Source organism: Salmo salar, chromosome ssa02 (genome assembly GCF_905237065.1).
Source record: "Salmo salar chromosome ssa02, Ssal_v3.1, whole genome shotgun sequence".
In the NCBI taxonomy this organism is placed as follows: Eukaryota; Metazoa; Chordata; class Actinopteri; order Salmoniformes; family Salmonidae; genus Salmo; species Salmo salar.
This window is the reverse complement of record NC_059443.1, coordinates 56,058,593-56,081,045: the sequence shown is the minus strand read 5'-3', so window position 1 is coordinate 56,081,045 and position 22,453 is coordinate 56,058,593. Positions and strand designations below refer to the sequence as shown.

Genomic DNA, 22,453 nt, shown 5'->3' with positions numbered 1-22,453 from the left:
TGTCAACAGCCTCCGCTGGTCGTCAGACTAGGAAGAGACCAAGATCCACTTATTGTTGTCAGTGATTTAACTATGCTCCGACCTAGACCATCAAGGCCACAATTACACTATATATATTCAAAGTAGTGGATTCGGCTATTTCAGCCACACCCGTTGCTGACAGGTGTATAAAATTGAGCACACAGCCATGCAATCTCCATAGACAAACATTGGAAGTAGAAGAAGAGACTGAAGAGCTCAGTTCCTAAAATTTCTGCCCTGCTAGAGCTGCACCAGGTCAACTGTAAGTGCTGTTATTGTGAAGTGGAAACGTCTAGGAGCAACAACGGCTCAACTATGAAGTGGTAGGCCACACAAGCTCACAGAACGGCACGGCCGAGTGCTGAAATGCGTAAAACACGTCTGTCCTCTGTTGCAACACTCACTACCAAGTTCCAAACTGCCTCTGGAAGCAACGTCAGCACAATAACTGTTTGTTGGGAGCTTCATGAAATGGGTTTCCATGGCCGAGCAGCCACACACAAGCCTAAGATCACCATGCCCAATGCCAAGCGTTGGCTGGGGTGGTGTAAAGCTTGCCGCCATTGGACTCTGGAGCAGTGGAAACGCGTTCTCTGGAGTAATGAATCACGCTTCACCATCTGGCAGTCCGACGGACTAATCTGGGTTTGGCAGATGCCAGGAGAACGCTACCGGCCTGAATGCATAGTGCCAACTGTAAAGTTTGGTGTAGGAGGAATAATGGTTTAGGGCTGTTTTTCATGGTTCAGTTTAGGCCCCTTAGTTCCAGTGCAGAAAAATCTTAACACTACAGAATACAATGACATTCTTGACGAATCTGTGCTTCCAACTTTTTGGCAACAGTTTGGGGAAGGCCCTTTCCTGTTTCAGCATGACAATGCCCTCGTGCACAAAGTGAGGTCCATACAGAAATGGTTTGTTGAGATCAGTGTGTAAGAACTTGACTGGCCTGCACAGAACCCTAACCTCAACCCCATTGAACACCTTTGGGATGAATTGGAATGCCGACTGCAAGCTAGGACTAATCGCCCATCAATGCCCGTCCTCACTAATGCTTGTTGCTGAATGGAAGCAAGTCCCCGCAGCAATGTTCCAATAACTACTGGAAAGCTTTCCCAGAATAGTGGAGGCTGTAGCAGCAAAGGGGGGACCAACTCCATATTAATGCCCATGATTTTGGAATGAGATGTTTGACGAGCAGATACTTTTGGTCATGTAGTGTATGTAGTCTCAGATCATGACTCCATTTCTGTTGGAATGCACAAAGCCTTTAGTGTTCCTAAAGATCTGAGAGTTCTTACCAGCTTTACTCTTTGTTGCTTCTGCCATGTTAAAGCAGGCTGTTAAAGTGACCACGGGGGAAATTATCTCTTTTGCCAGACAGTCAAAGTTATCAGTGCTGATCTCCGAAGGATGGAAGTGGAGATGAGCAGAGATGCTGAGGACCGGTCTGGACCTGTGAGCGATCGAGATAAAGATTGGGATGTTAGCCTACATTGTACGATGTTGGGTAGCTCCGCCCACACCTCATTGAGCGCAGCCCCCGTTCAGTGCAGATCGCACCCTAGTGGGATATTTTTACTGGTTAAACAACTGTCTGTTTAAACCAGCTGTCTTTTCTTATCATTTTTTGGACTCGTACCTCAAGACGACAACTGCGCCACGCGCTCCTACTACGATATCAGTCAGTCCATCCTCACCCAGGTCCATCTTCCCATCAATCGTCTGGCCAAAGAACTGGAGCTTAGATCTCATCATCACAGCTGAGATGCGCTGCAGTAAGAAAACATACACATTTAATGAAAAGCCATTGATATTCATATCCCAGGAGGGATGTCTGTTTTATTTGATTGTGAAGGGCCGTTTTGAATGATTTCCATCTTCGTCGGCCTCACCTGGCTGAATTTAGGGCGGATCCCGTTTAGCTTTTCACCCAGGTAAATGTACACGGCCCCCCTGTGATCATCCTCAAGTGGAGCGCCCACAGCTACATCCTTCAGCCCATCTCCATTCAGGTCTGTGAGAGACGAGATGGAGGAGCCGAATCTACCCTGAGACAGCACTGAAACATTCATCTCCATCCTCAGTTCCAGCTAATAACGGAAGGGCGAGGAGAGATCACATGAAGATAAATCCATATTACACTGTCTTTTTGTGCATTATTATTGAAGATGATGGATATTTATATCCAAATGAATCAATATGGGCTTCCAGATTACCTTGTCCCTGATGAACATATTCAACCAAAAAATCCAGCATTTGAATCTGATGTTCAGAGGTTCACAGTTCAGCCCACCTTATCACTCAGTGTGTAGACGTAGATCCTGCCCTCTTTCGGAGGTTTGTGAAACATTGGTGCACCCACCAGTAGGAAGTCTGTGTTGCCGTCTGAGTCTATGTCCACAGAACACAGCTCTGCCCCGAAGTAGGAGCCCATCTGAGAAAATCAAAACTTACATTCATACAAAAATGTTTTTGAAATGTTCTAAGAAGTCCTCTGGTTTTGAATGGAACTCATAAGTAAACATAAAAAGTGACATCATGTGTTCCTCTTTACTATCAGAGGAGTGATTCAACCTTTGAAGTAACCCCAAAAGCTGATTTCATGCTGTCCCTATTGTATAACTTGATTCAGATACCACACTGCTTGCAGAATTAGCTAATGTTACCAACCTGTTCTCCAGGCAATCTTTGTGCCACAGTCCAGTTGTTGTTAACCTTGTGAAAAAGTAGGATCCGTCCCATGTGTTCAGATCTTGGTGCTCCGGTAAAATATAGAAGGTTCTCATTCTTCTTCCCAACAGCTACAGAGTATCCTGTAATAACAATGAAGAAATGTAGGTCCATTGTAACTACACTCCCTTCACTGAAACATCTGAACTAACAGAGCCTTGAAAATAGTGTTTGTTCAAATTCACATTTGAGCAATATAATTTTGTTGAGCTTAATATTCCATTACCCATATAGGAATCTTTGTCCAATGTGGGGTCCTGAATTTCCCTTTCCTCTGATCTCAGACCCTCAGTCTCAAAGAGAGATCCACGCCAGTTGTTTGATCCCACTGAGCCCAGAACCAAGGTGTCCTGTAGAGGAAATAAAACATTGGGTCATATTGTATGACATTTATTAATAAGCATTCATTAACTATATACTGTGTCTATAAACTAGTTTCAATGGTGGTCATTACATTTATACATTCATATTTAAGCATTTACAAGGATTTGTAGCACAATGTAGAAGCATTGTAGTAAACATTTTAAAACAATTGATTCATATTACAAATGAACATTTAAGATGATAAAACATGCTGGACATACTATTGTGTATCTCACCTTATCAACGTAGACAGCACTGAACCCACTCTGAGACATCTCCTTAGTCAAGTTTCCAGCCAGAGCAGTCTTGGAACCTAGAACATATGGACACTGATATAACTAGCGATACAATAATACTTCTACTGTGGAATTTCTTGAGTAAGGTGTTATCACCAAAAATAAATACCAGTATATTTCAGGAAGTGACCAGTATTTCCACTTCAGGTTTTTTAAATGAATAACAACTTTCAGTTGACAGGGACTTTGCTGAAAAATAAGTAAGTAGTACTAAGAGTTTATCTGAATCCGGAGTTGTACCTTCAATGTTGAAGATCTTTTTTTGAAAGTTGTCTAGGATTCCTTTTAGTCCGTTGTAGTCCTCGATGAGGAAAGTGTTGTTCTCTTTTGGCTCTGATGCCAGGGACTTTAGTTTCGTCAAATCAACATTCTTGACCTGCCAAGAAATATAAAATCAATTCAAAACAAATTGTACTGGTCACATACACGTGATTAGCAGACGTTATTGCGGGTGTAGCGAAATGCTTGTGGTGTAGCGAAATGCTTGTGGGATTATAGTGAAGTCTAATTTCCTTTTCAATATGAACAATATTTAAACATTCACATTGTAACTGGGAAGTTGGACTGGACCCTTGAGACTAGTAATAATAACAACAATTATAATAACTATACTTTTTAGCACTTTTCAATACAAGTAACAAAGTGCTTCACATCATAAAATAAAAGTACTAACAAATTAACAAAGACAGGAGGAAGAAGAATGAAAAAAGAAAGCAAATTAACATCATACATTAAAAGCTTCTTTATAAAAGCGTATTCAGCAGGGATTTCATTATCTATTGACTGACCCCGTGTGTCAATCTAAGTAACACAATAAAAAAGTCCCCATCAAAATCCGTCAATTTAAGATAGCGAGCTGTTGTTTTTTTTTTTTTTGCATGGGCTGCGTGCGTCACAATCCGCCGTATCCGCCAATGTCTGCCTTCCGCATCTGCAGTGGACAGTGGCGGGACCACAGTTGTTTGTCAGACCATGAGACATCCTGAAAATCGGTCTTCTCGCGAAAACGTCTATAGCGTCCGAAAAGAAACGTCCTCTCAATGTCAACGGCGTTTATTTTCAGCAAACTTAACATTTGTAAATATTTGTATGAACATAACAAGATTCAACAACTGAGACATAAACTGAACAAGTTCCACATTCATGGGACTAACAGAAATGGAATAATGTGTCCCTGAACAGGGGGGGCAAAATCAAAAGTAACAGTCAGTATCTGGTGTGGCCACCAGCTGCATTAAGTACTGCAGTGCATCTCCTCCTCATGGACTGCACCAGATGTGCCAGTTCTTGCTGTGAGATGTTACCCCTCTCTTCCACCAAGGCATCTGCAAGTCCCTAGACATTCCTGGGGGGAATGGCCCTCACCCTCCGATCCAACAGGTCCCAGATGTGCTCAATGGGATTGAGATCCGGGCTCTTCGCTGGCCATGGCAGAACACTGACATTCCTGTCTTGCAGGAAATCACACACAGAACGAGCAGTATGGCTGGTGGTATTGTAATGCTGTAGGGTCAGGATGAGCCTGCAGGAAGGGTACCACATGAGGGAGGAGGATGTCTTCCCTGTAACGCACAGCGTTGAGATTGCCTGCAATGACAATAAGCTCAGTCTGATGATGCTGTGACACACTGTCCCAGACCATGACGGACCCTCCACCTCCAAATCGATCGCGAGGCCTTGGTGTAACGCTCATTCCTTCGACGATAAATGTGAATCTGACCATCATCCCTGCTGAGACAAAACTTTGACTCATCAGTGAAGAGCGCATTTTGCCAGTCCTGTCTGGTCCAGCGACGGTGTTGCCGGTGATGTCTGGTGAGGACCTGCCTTACAACAGGCCTACAAGCCCTCAGTCCAGCCTCTCTCAGCCTATTGCGGACAGTCTGAGCACTGATGGAGGGATTGTGCGTTCCTGGTGTAACTCGGGCAGTTGTTGCCATCCTGTACCTGTCCCGCAGGTGTGATGTTCGGATGTACCGATCCTGTGCAGGTGGTGTTATACGTGGTCTGCCACTGCGAGGACGATCAGCTGTCTGTCCTGTCTCCCTGTAGTGCTGTCTTAGGCATCTCACAGTATGGACATTGCAATTTATTGCCCTGGCCACATCTGCAGTCCTCATGTCTCCTTGCAGCATGCCTAAGGCACGTTCACGCAGATGAGCAGGGACCCTGGGCATCTTTCTTTTGGTGTTTTTCAGAGTCAGTAGAAAGGCCTCTTTAGTGTCCTAAGTTTTTCATAACTGTGACCTTAATTGCCTACCGTCTGTAAGCTGTTAGTGTCTTAACAACCGTTCCACAGGTGCATGTTCATTAATTGTTTATGGTTCATTGAACAAGCATGGGAAACAGTGTTTAAACCCTTTACAATGAAGATCTGTGAAGTTATTTGGATTTTTACGAATTATCTTTGAAAGACAGGGTCCTGAAAAGGGGACGTTTATATATTTCACCTTTATTTAACCAGGTAGGCTAGATGAGAACAAGTTCTCATTTTCAACTGCGACCTGGCCAAGATAAAGCAAAGCAGTGCGACACAAACAACACAGAGTTACACATGGAATAAACAAACGTACAGTCAATAACACAATAGAAATGTCTATATACAATGTGTGCAAATGTAGTAAGATTAGGGAGGTAAGGCAATAAATAGGCCATAGTGGTGAAATAATGACAATTTAGCAATTAAACACTGGAGTGATAGATGTGCAGAAGATGAATGTGCAAAGGAGTAAAAATAAATAACAATATGGGGATGAGGTAGTTGGGTGGGCTATTTACAGATTGGCTGTGTACAGGTGCAATGATCGGTAAGCTGCTCTGACAGCTGATGCTTAAAGCTAGTGAGGGAGATATAAGACTCCAGCTTCAGTGATTTTTGCAATTCGTTCCAGTCATTGGCAGCAGAGAACTGGAAGGAAAGGCGGCCAAAGTAGGAGTTGGCTTTGGGGATGACCAGTGAAATATACCTGCTGGAGCACGTGCTACGGTTGGGTGACCTGGACTTATAGATGACCTGGAGCCAGTGGGTTTGGCGACGAATATGAAGCGAGGGCCAGCCAACGAGAGCATACAGGTCGCAGTGGTGGGTAGTATATGGGGCTTTGGTGACAAAACGGATGGCACTGTGATAGACTACATGAAATTTGCTGAGTAGAGTGTTGGAGGCTATTTTGTAAATGACATCGCCGAATTCAAGGATCGGTAGGATAGTCAGTTTTACGAGGGTATGTTTGGCAGCATGAGTGAAGGATGCTTTGTTGCGAAATAGGAAGCCAATTCTAGATTTTATTTTGGATTGGAGATGCTTAATGTGAGTCTGGAAGGAGAGTTTACAGTCTAACCAGACACCTAGGTATTTGTAGTTGTCCACATATTCTAAGTCAGAACCGTCCAGAGTAGTGATGCTAGACAGGCAGGCGGGTGCGGGCAGCGAATGGTTGAAGAGCATGCATTTAGTTTTCCTTGCATTTAAGAGCAGTTGGAGGCCACGGAAGGAGTGATGTATGGCATTGAAGCTCATCTGGAGGTTTGTTAACACAGTGTCCAAAGAAGGGTCAGAAGTATACAGAATGGTGTCGTCTGCGTAGAGGTGGATCAGAGAATCCCCAGCAGCAAGAGCGACATCATTGATGTATACAGAGAAAATAATCGGCCCGAGAATTGAACCCTGTGGCACCTCCATAGAGACTGCCAGAGGTCCAGACAACAGGCCCTCCGATTTGACACACTGAACTCTATCTGAGAAGTAGTTGGTGAACCAGGTGAGAGTCATTTGAGAAACCAAGGCTGTTGAGTCTGCCGATAAGAATGTGGTGATTGACAGAGTAGAAAGCATTGGCCAGGTCGATGAAGGAGAAATGGGGGAGGCTTGGGCAAGGTGCTGTGGGGGGTGCAGAGCTGTTGACCGGGGTAGGGGTAAGCCAGGTGGAAAGCATGGCCAGCCGTGGAAAAATGCTTATTGAAATTCTCCATTATCGTAGATTTATCGGTGGTGACAGTGTTTCCTAGCCTCAGTGCAGTGGGCAGCTGGGAGGAGGTGCTTTATGACCACTCTATGGAAAGATGAGTCTCTTACAAACACAATGAAGGAGACCCATACAAATTAATGGAAGTATGGAGGTAGTTTTGTGCCAACAAAAATAAGGGGTTAAATATGTGTCCAAAAAACATGAATATTTCCTGAGCTTTGTTATATCTCCTAGATATAGGACAGACACTTCAAATCCTTATTCCTTCGGACTTCTTTTTTGACTGTCTCTTTTGCAATTCACGAATGTGTTATTCAAACTGTTGCTATGGTCTATAGTAGTAAAGGCCAAATTCAATATTTTATCAAATTATTTTAGTTTTGTTTTTTGGGATAGCTAAAAGAAAAATAGCTAAATAATCCATGGTATGACCACCTTAAAACAATTCCATATGTTAGCCTAGTAGAATCCTGGGTCTGATTATTTAAATAAAGGTATCTGCAAAGCAGTGAAACTGAATATTATGATTGCGGATGATGTCACCAAGCATGTACAGAGGGAAAAAATGGAGCCCGGAATTGACCCCTGAGGGATGCCATAGTGAATAGGTGCTGGGGTCGATACTGAAGCACCCATGCTCACTGAGAAACGTCTGCCACATAGATATGACCTGCACCAGTCGAGGGCAACTTTTTTACAATTCTGTAAAGAATCGTAAAAACTGTTTGCAGAGATCAGGGGATGCGAGCCTGTCCCTGTTAGGGGGGCACCAACAGCATGCTTTTTTAAAACTGAATTTTCGAGTTGTAGGAGTTCTCAGAGATCAGGGTAGAGAAGTTGTTTGTTCTTGCATCTTTAACCGCAACACTGTAATTTTTCATCAGATCCTTCAGTATCTCATAGAATACTTGACGTTTGTAGGCCTTCCATTTCCGTTCTGCATTCCTAGTACACTTTTTAAGGCAATAGTGTGGTCATTTAACCAAGGCAGACAGTTGATTTGTGGTTTTAACTGGTGCCACTGAACCTGTTCAGCAAATCATCAGTGTGATGACAGAACAGGATCATTAGTAGAGGATTAAAAAGCATTTGTACATTTACTAGCAGTTGTGGAGGTATTGATGGGAGTGGGAACAGACACATTTTTAGGAGGAGAAACAACCATTTGCAAATATATTTCCACCTCTGTGAATTTCAAGTGAAACGATTTGAAAGTGTACCTCAATCCAGGGATGGAAGGTGTTGCTGTTCTCCTAATTATCCCACAAGGGTAAATGGAGAAGATCAAATACTGCTGCTTTAGCATTACCTAACTAGCATTAGGATGAACAAGGCAGTTTAATAAAAAACTAGCACTATTTAAATCTTCTCCATTCACCATAAATTGTTGTGGGATAAGTAGGACTACAGCGAAACCTTCCATCCCTGGATTGAGGTACGTTTGCAAACCATTTCACTTGAAGTTCACAGAGATGCAAATATATTGGCATTTGGTCGTTTCAACTAGGAGGAGAGCATACCTTCTAGTCAAAATGTTTTGGCTAGTGATCAGCCAGCTGTAGTTATGGGAATTAAATAGTTGTAATGGAATTAAAGTACGTTCAGAAAGTACTCAGACCCTTTGACTTTTTCCACATTTTGTTACGTTACAGACTTATTCTAAAATTGATTAAATACATTTGTTTTCTCATAAATATACACACAATACCCCATAATGACAAAGCAAAAACAGGTTTTTAGATTTTATACAAATGTTTCAAAATTAAGAAACAGACATACCGTATTTATATAAATATTCAGACCCTTTGCTATGAGACTCGAAATTGAGATCAGGTGCATCCCTTTTCCATTGATTCTACAACTTGGTTAGAGTCCACCTGTGGTAAATTAAATTGATTGAACATGTTTTGGAAAGGCACAAACCTGTCTATATAAGGTCCCACAGTTGATGGTGATGTCAGAGCATGAACCAAGCCATGAGGTTGAAGGAATTGTTCGTAGAGCTCCAAGACAGAATTGTGTCGAGGCACAGATCTGGGGATGGGTACCAAAAAATTGCTGCAGCATTGAAGATCCCCAAGAACACAGTGTCCTCTATCATTCTTAAATGGAAGAAGTTTGGAACCACCAAGACTATTCCTAGAGCTAGCCTCCTGGCCAAACTGAACAATCAGGTGAGAAGGGCCTTGGTCCAAGATTGACCTCTTTGGTCTGACTGCCAAGTGTCATGTCTGGAGGAAACCTGGCACCATCCCTACGGTGAAGCATGGTGGTGGCAACATCATGCTGTGGGGATTTTTTTCAGCTGCAGGGACTGGAAGACTAGTCAGCATCGAGGGAAAGATGAACGGAGCAAAGTACAGAAAGATCCTTGATGAAAACCTGCTTCTGAGTGCTCAGGACCTCAGACTGGGGTGAAGGTTCACCTTCCAACAGGACAATGAACCTAAGCACACAGCCAAGACAATTCAGGAGTGGCTTCGGGACAAGTCTCTGAATGTCCTTGAGTGGTCCAGCCAGAGCCCAGACTTGAACCCGATCGAACATCTCTGGAGAGACCTGAAAATAGCTGTGCAGCGACGCTTCCCATCCAAACTGGCAGAGCTTGAAAGGATCTGCAGAGAAGAATGGAAGAACACGGGTGTGCCGAGCTTGTAGCGTCATACCCAAGAAGACTCAAGGCTGTAATCGCTGCCAAAGGTGCTTCAAAAAAGTACTGAGTAAAGGGTCTAGATACTTATGTAAATGTGTTATTTCATGTTTTTTTTGCTAAATTAAAGTTACATCTGTTTTTGCTTTGTCATTATGGGGTATTGTGTGTAGATTGATGAGGGAAAAAAACAATTTAATACATTTTAGAATGAGGCTGTGACGTAACAAAATGTGGAAAAGTCAAGGGATCTGAATATTTTCCGAATGCACTGTAAGTCATACAATTGTGTGGTGTTGTGTTGGGGTTATGCAGGATCCCCTTTTAAGGACTTACCCCGATGATGAAGCGGATGATGTTTTTCTCATCACTTCTTTTGATAGAGTTTAACCTTTTATCACTATCACTGGGATTTCCATCTGTTATTACGACCAGCACTTTAGTTGCATCTGCGGTGGCGCCGGCAGCTTGGTTTTCAAAAATGTTTTTTCTGAATTAGACACAAACAACAGATCAAGCTATCTTTCTTTCACCACAATTCCCTTTGATCTGATTCGGAGTATTCGGTCAGAACTTTGAAAGTAAAACTGATTAATAATGATCAACTGTGACCTACAAGACAAAGTCTATTGCCTTATGTGTGTTGGTTAGATCAGCCATGTGCACTTCTCTCGAAAGTTTAGTCAAGGCTCTTCCCTCTTGGTAGTCATGAAAGTTGAAAACTGTTCTGGTGTTTGTTGAGAACTGAACCGCTGCGAACTGTGATTTAAAAAAGAGAAAAAGAGAACTAATATTGATTTCATACCATACTTTCCATGCAGCAGCGTGGGTGTATAGCACATATACTCTTAGAATTAGTGGTGACTCGAGGAACCCTGAAGATCCTCAAGGAACCCCTGGAGTTCCTCAAGGAACCATTGCTAGTCAATGGTTCATATTTGCAGCTTCGGTTAGTTGAGGGATTCTTGGAGTAACCTTTAATGGTTCAATGTAGCATTGGGCTCCTGGATGAAGCCTGGAATGGAGGTGCGGCGTAGTAGGGGTTTGGTAATAACGTAGATATTTTTGGGGTCACCTTTAAAGTAATTGTCATTCCTGTTCATCTGATCTGTTGTATTGTAATCACATGTTAAGATTGAACACCGACAGTTTTGTAGCTTCAATGAGGCTTACAGAGGCTTACAGTTCCTCAAGAGCCTCCGCAAATCCCAAAGTTAGAATAGTTACCACTGTATTACTATATGTAAACAGAAATTGTAATATTATTCATATTATATTAGAATAAATAATATGCATAAATATTCAAGATTTTTTAAAGCAGTGTACAAACTTAACATGATGAACAGGAATGACATTTATGCTAACGGGTGTCCAAAAAGTGCCTATATGAAAGCCACGGCTCCAATCTGATAGGCTGCCACCACTACAATATATACTGCTCAAAAAAATAAAGGGAACACTTAAACAACACATCCTAGATCTGAATGAAAGAAATAATCTTATTAAATACTTTTTTCTTTACATAGTTGAATGTGCTGACAACAAAATCACACAAAAATAATCAATGGAAATCCAATTTATCAACCCATGGAGGTCTGGATTTGGAGTCACACTCAAAATTAAAGTGGAAAACCACACTACAGGCTGATCCAACTTTGATGTAATGTCCTTAAAACAAGTCAAAATGAGGCTCAGTAGTGTGTGTGGCCTCCATGTGCCTGTATGACCTCCCTACAATGCCTGGGCATGCTCCTGATGAGGTGGCAGATGGTCTCCTGAGGGATCTCCTCCCAGACCTGGACTAAAGCATCCGCCAACTCCTGGACAGTCTGTGGTGCAACGTGGCGTTGGTGGATGGAGCGAGACATGATGTCCCAGATGTGCTCAATTGGATTCAGGTCTGGGGAACGGGCGGGCCAGTCCATAGCATCAATGCCTTCCTCTTGCAGGAACTGCTGACACACTCCAGCCACATGAGGTCTAGCATTGTCTTGCATTTGGAGGAACCCAGGGCCAACCGCACCAGCATATGGTCTCACAAGGGGTCTGAGGATCTCATCTCGGTACCTAATGGCAGTCAGGCTACCTCTGGTGAGCACATGGAGGGCTGTGCGGCCCCCCAAAGAAATGCCACCCCACACCATGACTGACCCACCGCCAAACCGGTCATGCTGGAGGATGTTGCAGGCAGCAGAACGTTCTCCACGGCGTCTCCAGACTCTGTCACGTCTGTCACGTGCTCAGTGTGAACCTGCTTTCATCTGTGAAGAGCACAGGGTGCCAGTGGCGAATTTGCCAATCTTGGTGTTCTCTGGCAAATGCCAAACGCCCTGCACGGTGTTGGGCTGTAAGCACAACCCCCACCTGTGGACGTCGGGCCCTCATACCACCCTCAAGTAGTCTGTTTCTGACCGTTTGAGCAGACACATGCACATTTGTGGCCTGCTGGAGGTCATTTTGCAGGGCTCTGGCAGTGCTTCTCCTGCTCCTCCTTGCACAAAGGCGGAGGTAGCGGTCCTGCTGCTGGGTTGTTGCCCTCCTACGGCCTCCTCCACGTCTCCTGATGTACTGGCCTGTCTCCTGGTAGCGCCTCCATGCTCTGAACACTACGCTGACAGACACAGCAAACCTTCTTGCCACAGCTCACATTGATGTGCCATCCTGGATGAGCTGCACTACCTGAGCCACTTGTGTGGGTTGTAGACTCCGTCTCATGCTACCACTAGAGTGAAAGCACCGCCAGCATTCAAAAGTGACCAAAACATCAGCCAGGAAGCATAGGAACTGAGAAGTGGACTGTGGTCCCCACCTGCAGAACCACTCCTTTATTGGGGGTGTCTTGCTAATTGCCTATAATTTCCACCTGTTGTCTATTCCATTTGCACAACAGCATGTGAAATGTATTGTCAATCAGTGTTGCTTCCTAAGTGGACAGTTTGATTTCACAGAAGTGTGATTGACTTGGAGTTACATTGTGTTGTTTAAGTGTTCCCTTTATTTTTTTGAGCAGTGTATTATTAAAAAGGTTCAAAATGTAACTCCTCCCATCAGAAAAAGGTTATGGTTTGAACCTTTACACAGGGGTTCCTCCAAGACCCTTTTAAGAAGAGGTTCCTCAAGGAACCTGTTTGAACTGGAAAGGTTCCGCCGGGGTGGCAACTCAAAAGGTTCTTCTAGGCACCTTTACTTCTAAGAGTGTAGATAAACAGATGTATGTTCAGCAACCTCACGAGCATGATTTAAGTTATGAACTTTAAAAGGGAAGAATACCTTGATTGAGGAGTTTTTTAGGGTTGTCATGATATTCTTTATGAAACCTTTGTTCTTATTAAATTCATCATCTGTCATGCTTCCTGATCCGTCAAAGAGGAAAACGAGGTCCACTATTTTCTTAGTACATTCTGTAAGAGAAAGTGAATTACATGAATGTATATGATGTATAACACTCACAACATTCTTCACATATTCAGGAATCCAGATCTTATCATTCACAATTAATATTTTGTGACCTAATCCTAATGTAATTTAGCATGACATGAATAAACAGTCAATATATACCAAAAAATCTTAGGTTATGTTATCTACAGATATGTTCAAGTTTCACTGTTATACCTTGGAAGGCAGGTGTGAAGTTCGAGGTGATGTGGAGCTGGCTGTTGAACTGATAACAGATACTGTTCAGATAGGAGTTCCCATCACACTCGTGTGCCAGGCCAGGGCTGCAGGCCTGAATGAGGAGAATACGTCATTGTAAATGTGATAAAATAATGGATTGTCTGGTGGACCTCAGATGTCTTCAAAAGAGAGAGTTACAGGAATTTGCCATGACCATATTTAGATTGCTTAGATATTGTTTTATAACTCAAGTGAAACAAGTCATTCAGGTTTACACAGGCAGCCCAATTCTGATTCTTTTTCCACTAATTGGTGGAGCTGATTTGATTGGTCAAAAGACCAATTAGTGAAGAAAAATTCTGAATTGGGCTGCCTATGTAAATGCTGCCAAACATATTACATATGCACAGTACACTCACATGGAGTATTTGAAAACAAGAACATGATCAAATTAAATGTTTGGTGGTTATCTTACAGTGAACATTGGAGGAGAAGTAGATTGTCCAGCCATAGACAGTCCAATGTACTTGATTGTGTCAGTTTCTGTTGGAAGGGAAAAGGCAGACTTGCAGAATCAACTAGTGTTTCTCATTTTCAAGATCTTGTTGACATTTCAACAATATTTTAATACTCAATTAGCCATGGTTACCGTGATAGCTGTTACATGTTCTAATAATACTTATAATTATTCATTTTGTTATGGTAGCCACCTTTCTAAATTGCAGTCCAGTAAGTACAGTATAGTGTATCATCAACTTCCATCTCTACCTTGAGGAGTGTAACAGTCTGTACAGTTTGTTCGGTCTTGAGCACATCTACAGATTCCACCAGATCCATTCTTCTGATATGGTGCACTGACCATTACCCTGTGGGTGAGAAATAACAGTATACACTGACCATTACCCTGTGGGTGAGAAATAACAGTATAGATTGGTCGATTTAGATGAGCCTGTGTCACTACTTATATATATACTCAGTTTATTAGGTACACCCATCTAGTGCCGGGTCAGACCCCCTTTACCTCCAGAACAGCCTGAATTGTTCGGGGCATGGATTCTAAGGTGTCAGAAACGTTTGTTACTCAATTGGTACCATGGGACCTGACGTGTGCCAGGAAAACATTCCCCACACCAGTACACCACCTCCACCAGCCTGTACCGTTTATACCAGGCAGGTGGACTTTATACCAGTCATGGACTTTTGCTGCTTACGCCAAATCCTGATTCTGCCATCAGCATGATCACCAACACTGGACAATTGAAGAGTGGAAAAACATTGCCTGGTCCGATGAATCACGGTTCCTGTTGCTTCATGTGCCCACTGGAGTCGCTTCTTCTTGTTTTTAGCTGATAGGAGTGTAACCTGGTGTGGTCGTCTGCTGCAGTAGCCCATCCATGACAAGGATTGACGAGTTCTGAGATGCCGTTCTGCGACATTATTTGTCTGTCTGTGGCCCGCCCGCCTGTTAGCTTGCACGATTCTTGCCATTCTCCTTCGACCTCTCTCATTAACAAGCTTTTTTCGCCCACAGGACTGCCGCCGACTAGATGTTTTTTGTTTGTAGCACCATTCTCAGTAAACCCTAGACACTGTGAAAAGCCCAGGGGGGAAAACATTTCTGAGATACTGGATCCAGCACCCCTGGCATCGACGATCATGCCACGCTCAAAGTTGCTTAGGTCACTCTTTTAGTCCTTTCTAACATTCAACTAAACAGTAACTGAATGCCTCGATGTCTGTCTGCCTGCTTTATATAGCAAGCCAAGGCCACGAGACTCACTGTCTATAGGAGCGATCCATTTTCGTGAACAGGGTGGTGTACCTAATAAACAGGCCACTGAGTGTATGACAAACTTTAGATTAAGAGTGGTTGCAAAACATTTGTGACAATGTAGTAAATTACTTTTGTACATCCGTTTCATTTTGGTTATTAAGGTTACAATGACAACTGCATGATGAAGGATGAAAGAAAGCATAGGCAGGATGTTATCAGAGGTGTGATTTGAAGAAGCACAGTTCAGAATTTCCATTCCATCAACATATGCATAACTAATACACTGATGCACATTAGGTAGTTTCACTGTGTAATAGTCATGGGCATTTGATGCAGCTCACATAATTTAAGAAACGTAAGTAAATGTGCACTGAAGAATATAGACATATACAGAGACATATATTTTCTAAATACATTGCTACGGACATACAGTACCAGTCAAAAGTTTGGACACACTTAGTCATTCAAGGGGTTTTCTTTATTTTTACTATTTTCTATATTGTAGAATAATAGTGAATACATCAAAACTATGAAATAACACATTTGGAATCATGTAGTCAACAAAAAAGTGTTAAACAAATGAAAACATATTTTATATTTGAGATTCTTCAAAGTAGCCACCATTTGCCTTAATGACAGCTTTGCACACTCTTGGCATTCTCTCAACCAGCTTCATGAGGTAGTCACCTGGAATGCATTTCAATTAACAGGTGTGCCTTGTTAAAAGTTAATTTGTGGAATTTCTTTCCTTAATGTGTTTAAGCCAATCATTTGTGTTGTGACAAGGTAGGGGTGGTATACAGCAAATAGCCCTATTTGGTAAAAGACCAAGTCCATATTATGTCAAGAACAGCTCAAATAAGCAAAGAGAAACGACAGTCCATCATTCCTTTAAGACATGAAGGTCAGTCAATCCGGAACATTTCAAGAACTTTGAAAGTTTCTTCAAGTGCAGTCGCAAAACCCATCAAGCGCTATGATGAAACTGGCTCTCATGAGGACCGCAACAGGAAAGGAAGACCCAGAGTACCTCTGCTGCAGAGGATAAGTTCATTAGAGTTAACTGCACCTCAGACTGCAGCCCAAATAAATACTTCACAGAGGTCAAGTAACAGACACATCTCAGCATCAACTGTTCAGAGGAGACTGCGTGACTCAGGCCTTCATTGTCGAAAAGAAACCACTACTAAAGGACACCAATAAGAAAAAGAGACTTGCTTGGGCCAAGAAACACGAGCAATGGACACTAGACCGTTGGAAATCTGTCTTTTGGTCTGATGAGTCCAAATTGGATATTTTTGGTTCCAACCGCCGTGTCTTTGTGAGACGCAGAGTAGGTGAAGGGATGATCTCCGCATGTGTGGTTCCCACAGGAAGCATGCAGGAGGAGGTGTGATGGTGTAGTGGGTGCTTTGCTGGTGACACTGTTTGTGATTTTATTTAGAATTCAAGGCACACTTAACTAGCATGGCTACCACAGCATTCTGCAGCGATACGCCATCCCATTTGGTTTGCGCTTAGTGGGACTATAATTTGTTTTCCAACAGGATCATGACCCAAAACACACCTCCAGGATGTGTAAGGGCTATTTGACCAAGAAGGAGACTGACGGAGTGCTGCATCAGATGACCTAGCCTCCACAATCACCCGACCTCAACCCAATTGAGATGGTTTGGGATGAGTTGGACCGCAGAGTGAAGGAAAATCAGCAAACAAGTGCTGAGCCTATGTGGGAACTCCTTCAAGACTGTTGGAAAACCATTCCACATTAAGCTGGTTGAGGGAATGCCAAGAGTGTGCAAAGCAGTCATCAAGGCAAAGGGTGGCTACTTTGAGGAATCTAAAATCTAAAATATATTTTGATTTGTTTAACACTTTTTTGGTTACTACATGATTCCATGTGTGTTATTTCATAGTTTTGATGCCTTCACTATTATTCTACAATGTAGAAAATAGTCAAAATAAAGAAAACCCCTTGAATGAGTAGGTGTGTCCAAACTTTTGACTGGTACTGTATATAGTGCATGTTTGCAGACATTTTTCTGGTCATTTTTGTTTCCTCAAGTGTGCAATACTGTTGCAGATGAAGTTTGTAACATAATGCTTGACATTGTTCACTAATATGATAACAGTAACACTTGCCCTTTCTCCTTGCCAGATATGAATTGCAGGACTTTGTATCCAAAGAAATCCTGTTCCTCCCCTTTGTAGATTTTTGTGTTTGCTTCATCGATGTTGAAAGCCATTGAAGAGACAGCTGGCAAAGAAGGGTAGAGAAGCACAATCAGATGATTAGCTAGGTGTCCATCCAATTGGTGACAGATTTTCATGCGAATATTCAAAAATCTCCATAAAAACAATATGCACTCTTTCTCACCAGAGATCGAATTGACTTGTTGAGGATTAAACTGTGTGCGTAATGAGGTAGTGCACATGAAAAGCTAGATTATTTTTATTTGTCAAATGGCAGCCAAGCGTTGATGATCGTGTCACCAGAATAAGACCTTCGATATTTATTGGAAATGATCATCAAGCTCATCATCTTGCACTTTCACCACCCTGTAAAGTCCCCCCTTATCCCCTCGAATTTTAGTTTTAAAAACTTGCTCAAAATAAGTGACCAAACTATATTGCTATTCCTGGGACTCGCATTGAGCTAGCCAACTCATACAAGAGCTATTAGGAATAGAGAGAGGAGAGGGAAGAGATGATGCCAGCGGATATGTGTGAATTGTGCAGGACAGGAACAATGAAGATTGAGAGATGTGTAAATTAGAAATGAGGGTAATTCATATATTAATCTATAATTCTTAGGCCTATGCTGCCATACCACCTGACCTGTGCTATGCAAGACAGAGGCAAATAATATCCACTAGAGACAGATTTAGATATCATCATACAGGCCTTCATAATATAGGCCTACAATCACATATTTAATTGAATTTATTTTGGGTAACATACATGTAGAACAAAATGTACAATGTGAACCCAGAGGATATCACTTGAAAGTATTCATTAAAATGCTTGTTTCCAAAGTGGTCCTCGATGGTAAAAACAATAACACATATAATGATTAAAAGGCAAGACAAAATTACAAATGACCATAAATACATTCATTTATATTGACAACCTAAAAAGTGGCACTATTCACTGCACTTTTCCCAAACGTAAAAATGAACCATATTCATTTGACATTTAAAAACAATCTATTCATTGCACATCGTACCTATCATTCAAATAAATGGACCTGACCAGCAGTAGGGGGCACAAGAGGCAGTGGAGTGGTTTCTCTTACTTAGGCAACCTTGTCCAAATGAAAACCTTTGCCTGCTTTTTAAAGATATTTCTGCTTTTTCTTTGCTTGATCTCCAAGGGGAAGCTATTACATAGATAAATGCCTGTATAGAAAAACGTACTCTTCGCAGTACTGTTTACTCTTGGGATTTTACAAGACAACACTAGCTCTGGTATTGTAACTGTGTTGGTTATAGACCATATTAACGTGGTTTTTCATATAACCTGGGGCACAATCATTTAAGATGTCAAACATATGATTAAGTTTAAGTTTGTCTGCTCTGGACTCCAAAGGCAACAAGCCCACCCCCGGAACTCCTGTAACCCTATGTGGGTCCTCGGGGGAACATTCAGCATATACCTGATAACATTATTTCTCATGACCTGCATTCTCTTTTTCAGCTTTTTTGATAGCCCACTATACCAAGCAGAGCAGGCATAATCAAAATGACACAATCAAGATGGAGACAAGCAGTTTCTTAACTTTGATGTTAAAATATCTAGTGTTACGATATAAAAATTTCAATTTGTTCACCATTTTAGAAAGAATTTTGGCAGCAATCAAGTCTCAAGAAAGGGATTGATCTAGAGACACACCAATATAAGTTGGTTTTAGATCCATGCCTGCACAGTTTACCTTTATCTTGTCAGCCCTAAGCAATCTGTGTTTTGTTCCATACAAAATCGATTAAGTTTTTCCCAAATGTAGCAACAATTTGTTGTCAGTCAACCAATCTCTAACAAAATGCAATTCCTTACTCAAGGTCTCCTCTATGTAAACTGTATCCTTCCCTAATACAAGTATGGCTGAGTCATCAGCATAAAGCAGGAGCTTGCACTTTACTGTATCTGGCATATCATTGACTTATATAAGAAATAAGAGAGGCCCTAAAATAGATCCCTGTGGTACTCCACAGGATATTTCTTTGGCCTCTGACAGAACATCACCAACATTACATACTTGTGTTCTGTTGGTCAGATAAGACCTAAACCAATTCACTGCTACATCATATAGACCCATGCATTCATCAGGAGAATATCATGGTCTACAGTGTCAAACACTTTCTGCAAGTCTAACATGACCATATCTGTATAGTTCCCTTTCTCACTTTCCTGCTTAATGTGATCAAAAAGGTGGATAAGGCAAGTATCAGTGGAATGAGCCGTTGTAAAGCCAGATTGGAGTTCAAAAAGAAGTTCTCGAGAAGGTATCCCTCAAGTTGATTAAAAACTAATCTCTCAACAACTTTGGATAAGGTTCTGAGGATCGACACAGGCCTGTAGTTTGCTACATTTGTTTTACTGCTCTTCTTGTAGAGCGGAACAACCCGGGCTGTTTCGAGATCATTGGGAAATGTACTACTACTAATAGAAAGGTTTACAATATGCGTTATCATTTTAGCAGTGATACAAGCACAATCCTTTATGAATCTTGCAGGAAGGTTTTCAGCCCAGTTGCTTTGTTTGTGCTCATCAAGCATAGTAGATTGGAAACTTTGTCCTCTGTTACCATGCACAGCTCAAACAAATAATTTGTGATACCTTTGCTATGGTAACGGTTCTTATTGAAAGACGGGCCATAGTGTCCAGAGCAGCTCGGTAACTTCTTAACTAGAGATTAAGCTATAGCGGTACAAAAAATTGTTAAAATAATTTGCAACCTTTGCCTGGTCAGTGCATAAAATATCATCAATATCCAGGCCAATCCTACAGGATTTTACTTTATGGGGAGTTTTTGAGCCAATGTCCTTTAAAATGTTCCACAGTTTACGAGGCTGATGTACAGTAAATTGTCATTAACAGCATCTATGTAATGTTGGGATTTGGCCTCATCCATTTTGTATCATTCCTGGATTCTACAGTTAAAATAACCATCATAATCTTGTCGTAGATTTGTCCTTCTGAATTTGGCCAGGTAGCGATCCCTTTTCCTTATGAGGTCTAAGATCGCGGAAGTGATCCATTTCCTTGACCACTGTTTGATTCTACTTTGTTTCATCGGAGCCAGAGAGTCGAGTGCAGACAGAAACAAGCTTGATCAACATCATCACAGTTTAGTACATGAGACCAATCCAAAATTCCAAGTACTTCTACAAAACATTCCTTGGAGTATTGTTTCATAGACCGTACCTTCATGTAGTTATTACCTGCCTCTAGTAGCATTTTGGATTTCTTATGGGTACAGTAGGTTACCATTTGATCACTGAAACCAATATTTAAGACTCCTGACTGTCAGACGTTCTCTAGGTTTGATACAATAATCAAAGCCAAAGTTGATTTACTGTCAATACACAATGAATTGCAGAATAAATCAGAAACGCCACACAGCCTTAATCCCCGGTATGGAGAAGGTTTTTCCGGTCCAAACATGTCCCTTGCATCAATACATGTGCTCTAATAATAGGCATAGCTCTCTCTCCCCCTTCAAACTTTCCTTGTCAATTAATTTGGTAGGCTACATTGTTTTAGCATTATCCAAGGCCTAGGTTTTTATTAGCCAACGTTTTTAGGAAAGGAGAAATGTGATTTGCTGTTGTGTGTTTGAAATGCGCTGGTGGCTTTAAATGGTGGGTCCTTTTGACGGATATGCGTGTGACTTTGCTTATTCTCTCTATGTCCATTCAGAAAGTTTCCTAAAGTAAATTCATTCATATCTGTTGTTGAGCATTGTGATTAGACTGTTGTGTTATCATTTTGGCCGAGCGCTTGGCCTCTGGCCATTGTCCTGATATTGCCACTCCTACCGCGGAGACGCACAAAACAGCTAAACAATGGGCTGGCACATCGCCTGGACAACACAGGTTAGCCTATACGTGTCTCCATTTTACCTGGGCTTCTCCCAAATCGTTACAACATGCCACTGTGTTCTGAATTACATTAAGGCTAACAGTTGGTTAAATACGTTCTTGCCCTGGGTCCCATAATTGGTTAGTCCAGCCCAAATACATGGCTCTGGTCCAGTGTGTGTTGGCACCTTCATTGTTAATGCTTTGCTTATTGGTTATGTGGTGCATTGCCACAGAACCATGTTGGTGGAAGATTCATAAATGATCCCTGTGCAAGTTAAGCATCCATTTGAAAACATATCCTCCTCTACTTCAACTATACTTATTGGTTACAATGGTGTGAACGGTTCAACATACTTCAGTATTTCATACTCAGCTCCCCAAAAAATAAACTGTAATTTAAAATATGTAAGTCATTTACTTTTTTTACGAGTTCAGCTGATGTTTTCTCCAACCACTTTAATATGTAATTGAATATTAAGCTGAGTGAAATCCTGATAATCAGCGATTACCCATGGCTGCCATGCAGGTGAGTAGGCAGAGGGGTGCCTGCCTGGACATCTTCTATTTCACTTTGTTCACTAGCATGCAGTGAGGAAAATATTGCAACACTCAACCTTTGCAAATGAAACTTACTCGTCTTCCTGCACTTTGTTTCCTGTGTGCCTCTTCTTATATGAGGTGTCTCCACCCCCAAAAGTAGCTGTGGCAGTTCACTATAATTTGGGTGAGAATGTGGATGTACATTGCCTTCAGAAAGTATTCACACCCCTTGACTTTTTCCACATTTTGTTGAATTTAAAATGTATTAAATAGAGTATTTTCTTTTTTTTACTGGCATACATACAATACCCCATAATGAGTACGGTTACATGTACACAATAATTTGATTATTGTGGATATTCAGATTAAGATAACAGTTTGATTAAAACATGTACATGCTTTGCTAGAAT

At 41.8% G+C, this 22,453-nt stretch overlaps 1 protein-coding gene across 2 annotated transcripts in view; it reads right to left on the bottom strand.

The window, feature by feature from the left end:
• The window catches only part of LOC106588084 (integrin alpha-L), a 37,344-nt gene extending 15,198 nt beyond the window's left edge, over window positions 1-22,146 (bottom strand). For both annotated transcript variants that reach the window (XM_014176752.2, XM_045706412.1), the window contains exons 1-16: window positions 22,013-22,146; window positions 17,563-17,677; window positions 14,415-14,512; window positions 14,122-14,189; window positions 13,644-13,758; window positions 13,302-13,432; window positions 10,648-10,790; window positions 10,368-10,521; window positions 3,654-3,789; window positions 3,354-3,430; window positions 2,981-3,104; window positions 2,695-2,837; window positions 2,318-2,458; window positions 1,917-2,114; window positions 1,664-1,794; window positions 1,323-1,477 (exon numbers count right to left, since the gene is read on the bottom strand). In XM_014176752.2, coding sequence (XP_014032227.1) covers window positions 1,323-1,477; window positions 1,664-1,794; window positions 1,917-2,114; window positions 2,318-2,458; window positions 2,695-2,837; window positions 2,981-3,104; window positions 3,354-3,430; window positions 3,654-3,789; window positions 10,368-10,521; window positions 10,648-10,790; window positions 13,302-13,432; window positions 13,644-13,758; window positions 14,122-14,189; window positions 14,415-14,512; window positions 17,563-17,677; window positions 22,013-22,061 — 1,978 coding nt within the window. In that variant the 5' untranslated portion in view covers window positions 22,062-22,146. The remainder of the gene's footprint in view (window positions 1-1,322; window positions 1,478-1,663; window positions 1,795-1,916; window positions 2,115-2,317; window positions 2,459-2,694; window positions 2,838-2,980; window positions 3,105-3,353; window positions 3,431-3,653; window positions 3,790-10,367; window positions 10,522-10,647; window positions 10,791-13,301; window positions 13,433-13,643; window positions 13,759-14,121; window positions 14,190-14,414; window positions 14,513-17,562; window positions 17,678-22,012) is intronic.
• Window positions 22,147-22,453: the final 307 nt, after the last annotated feature.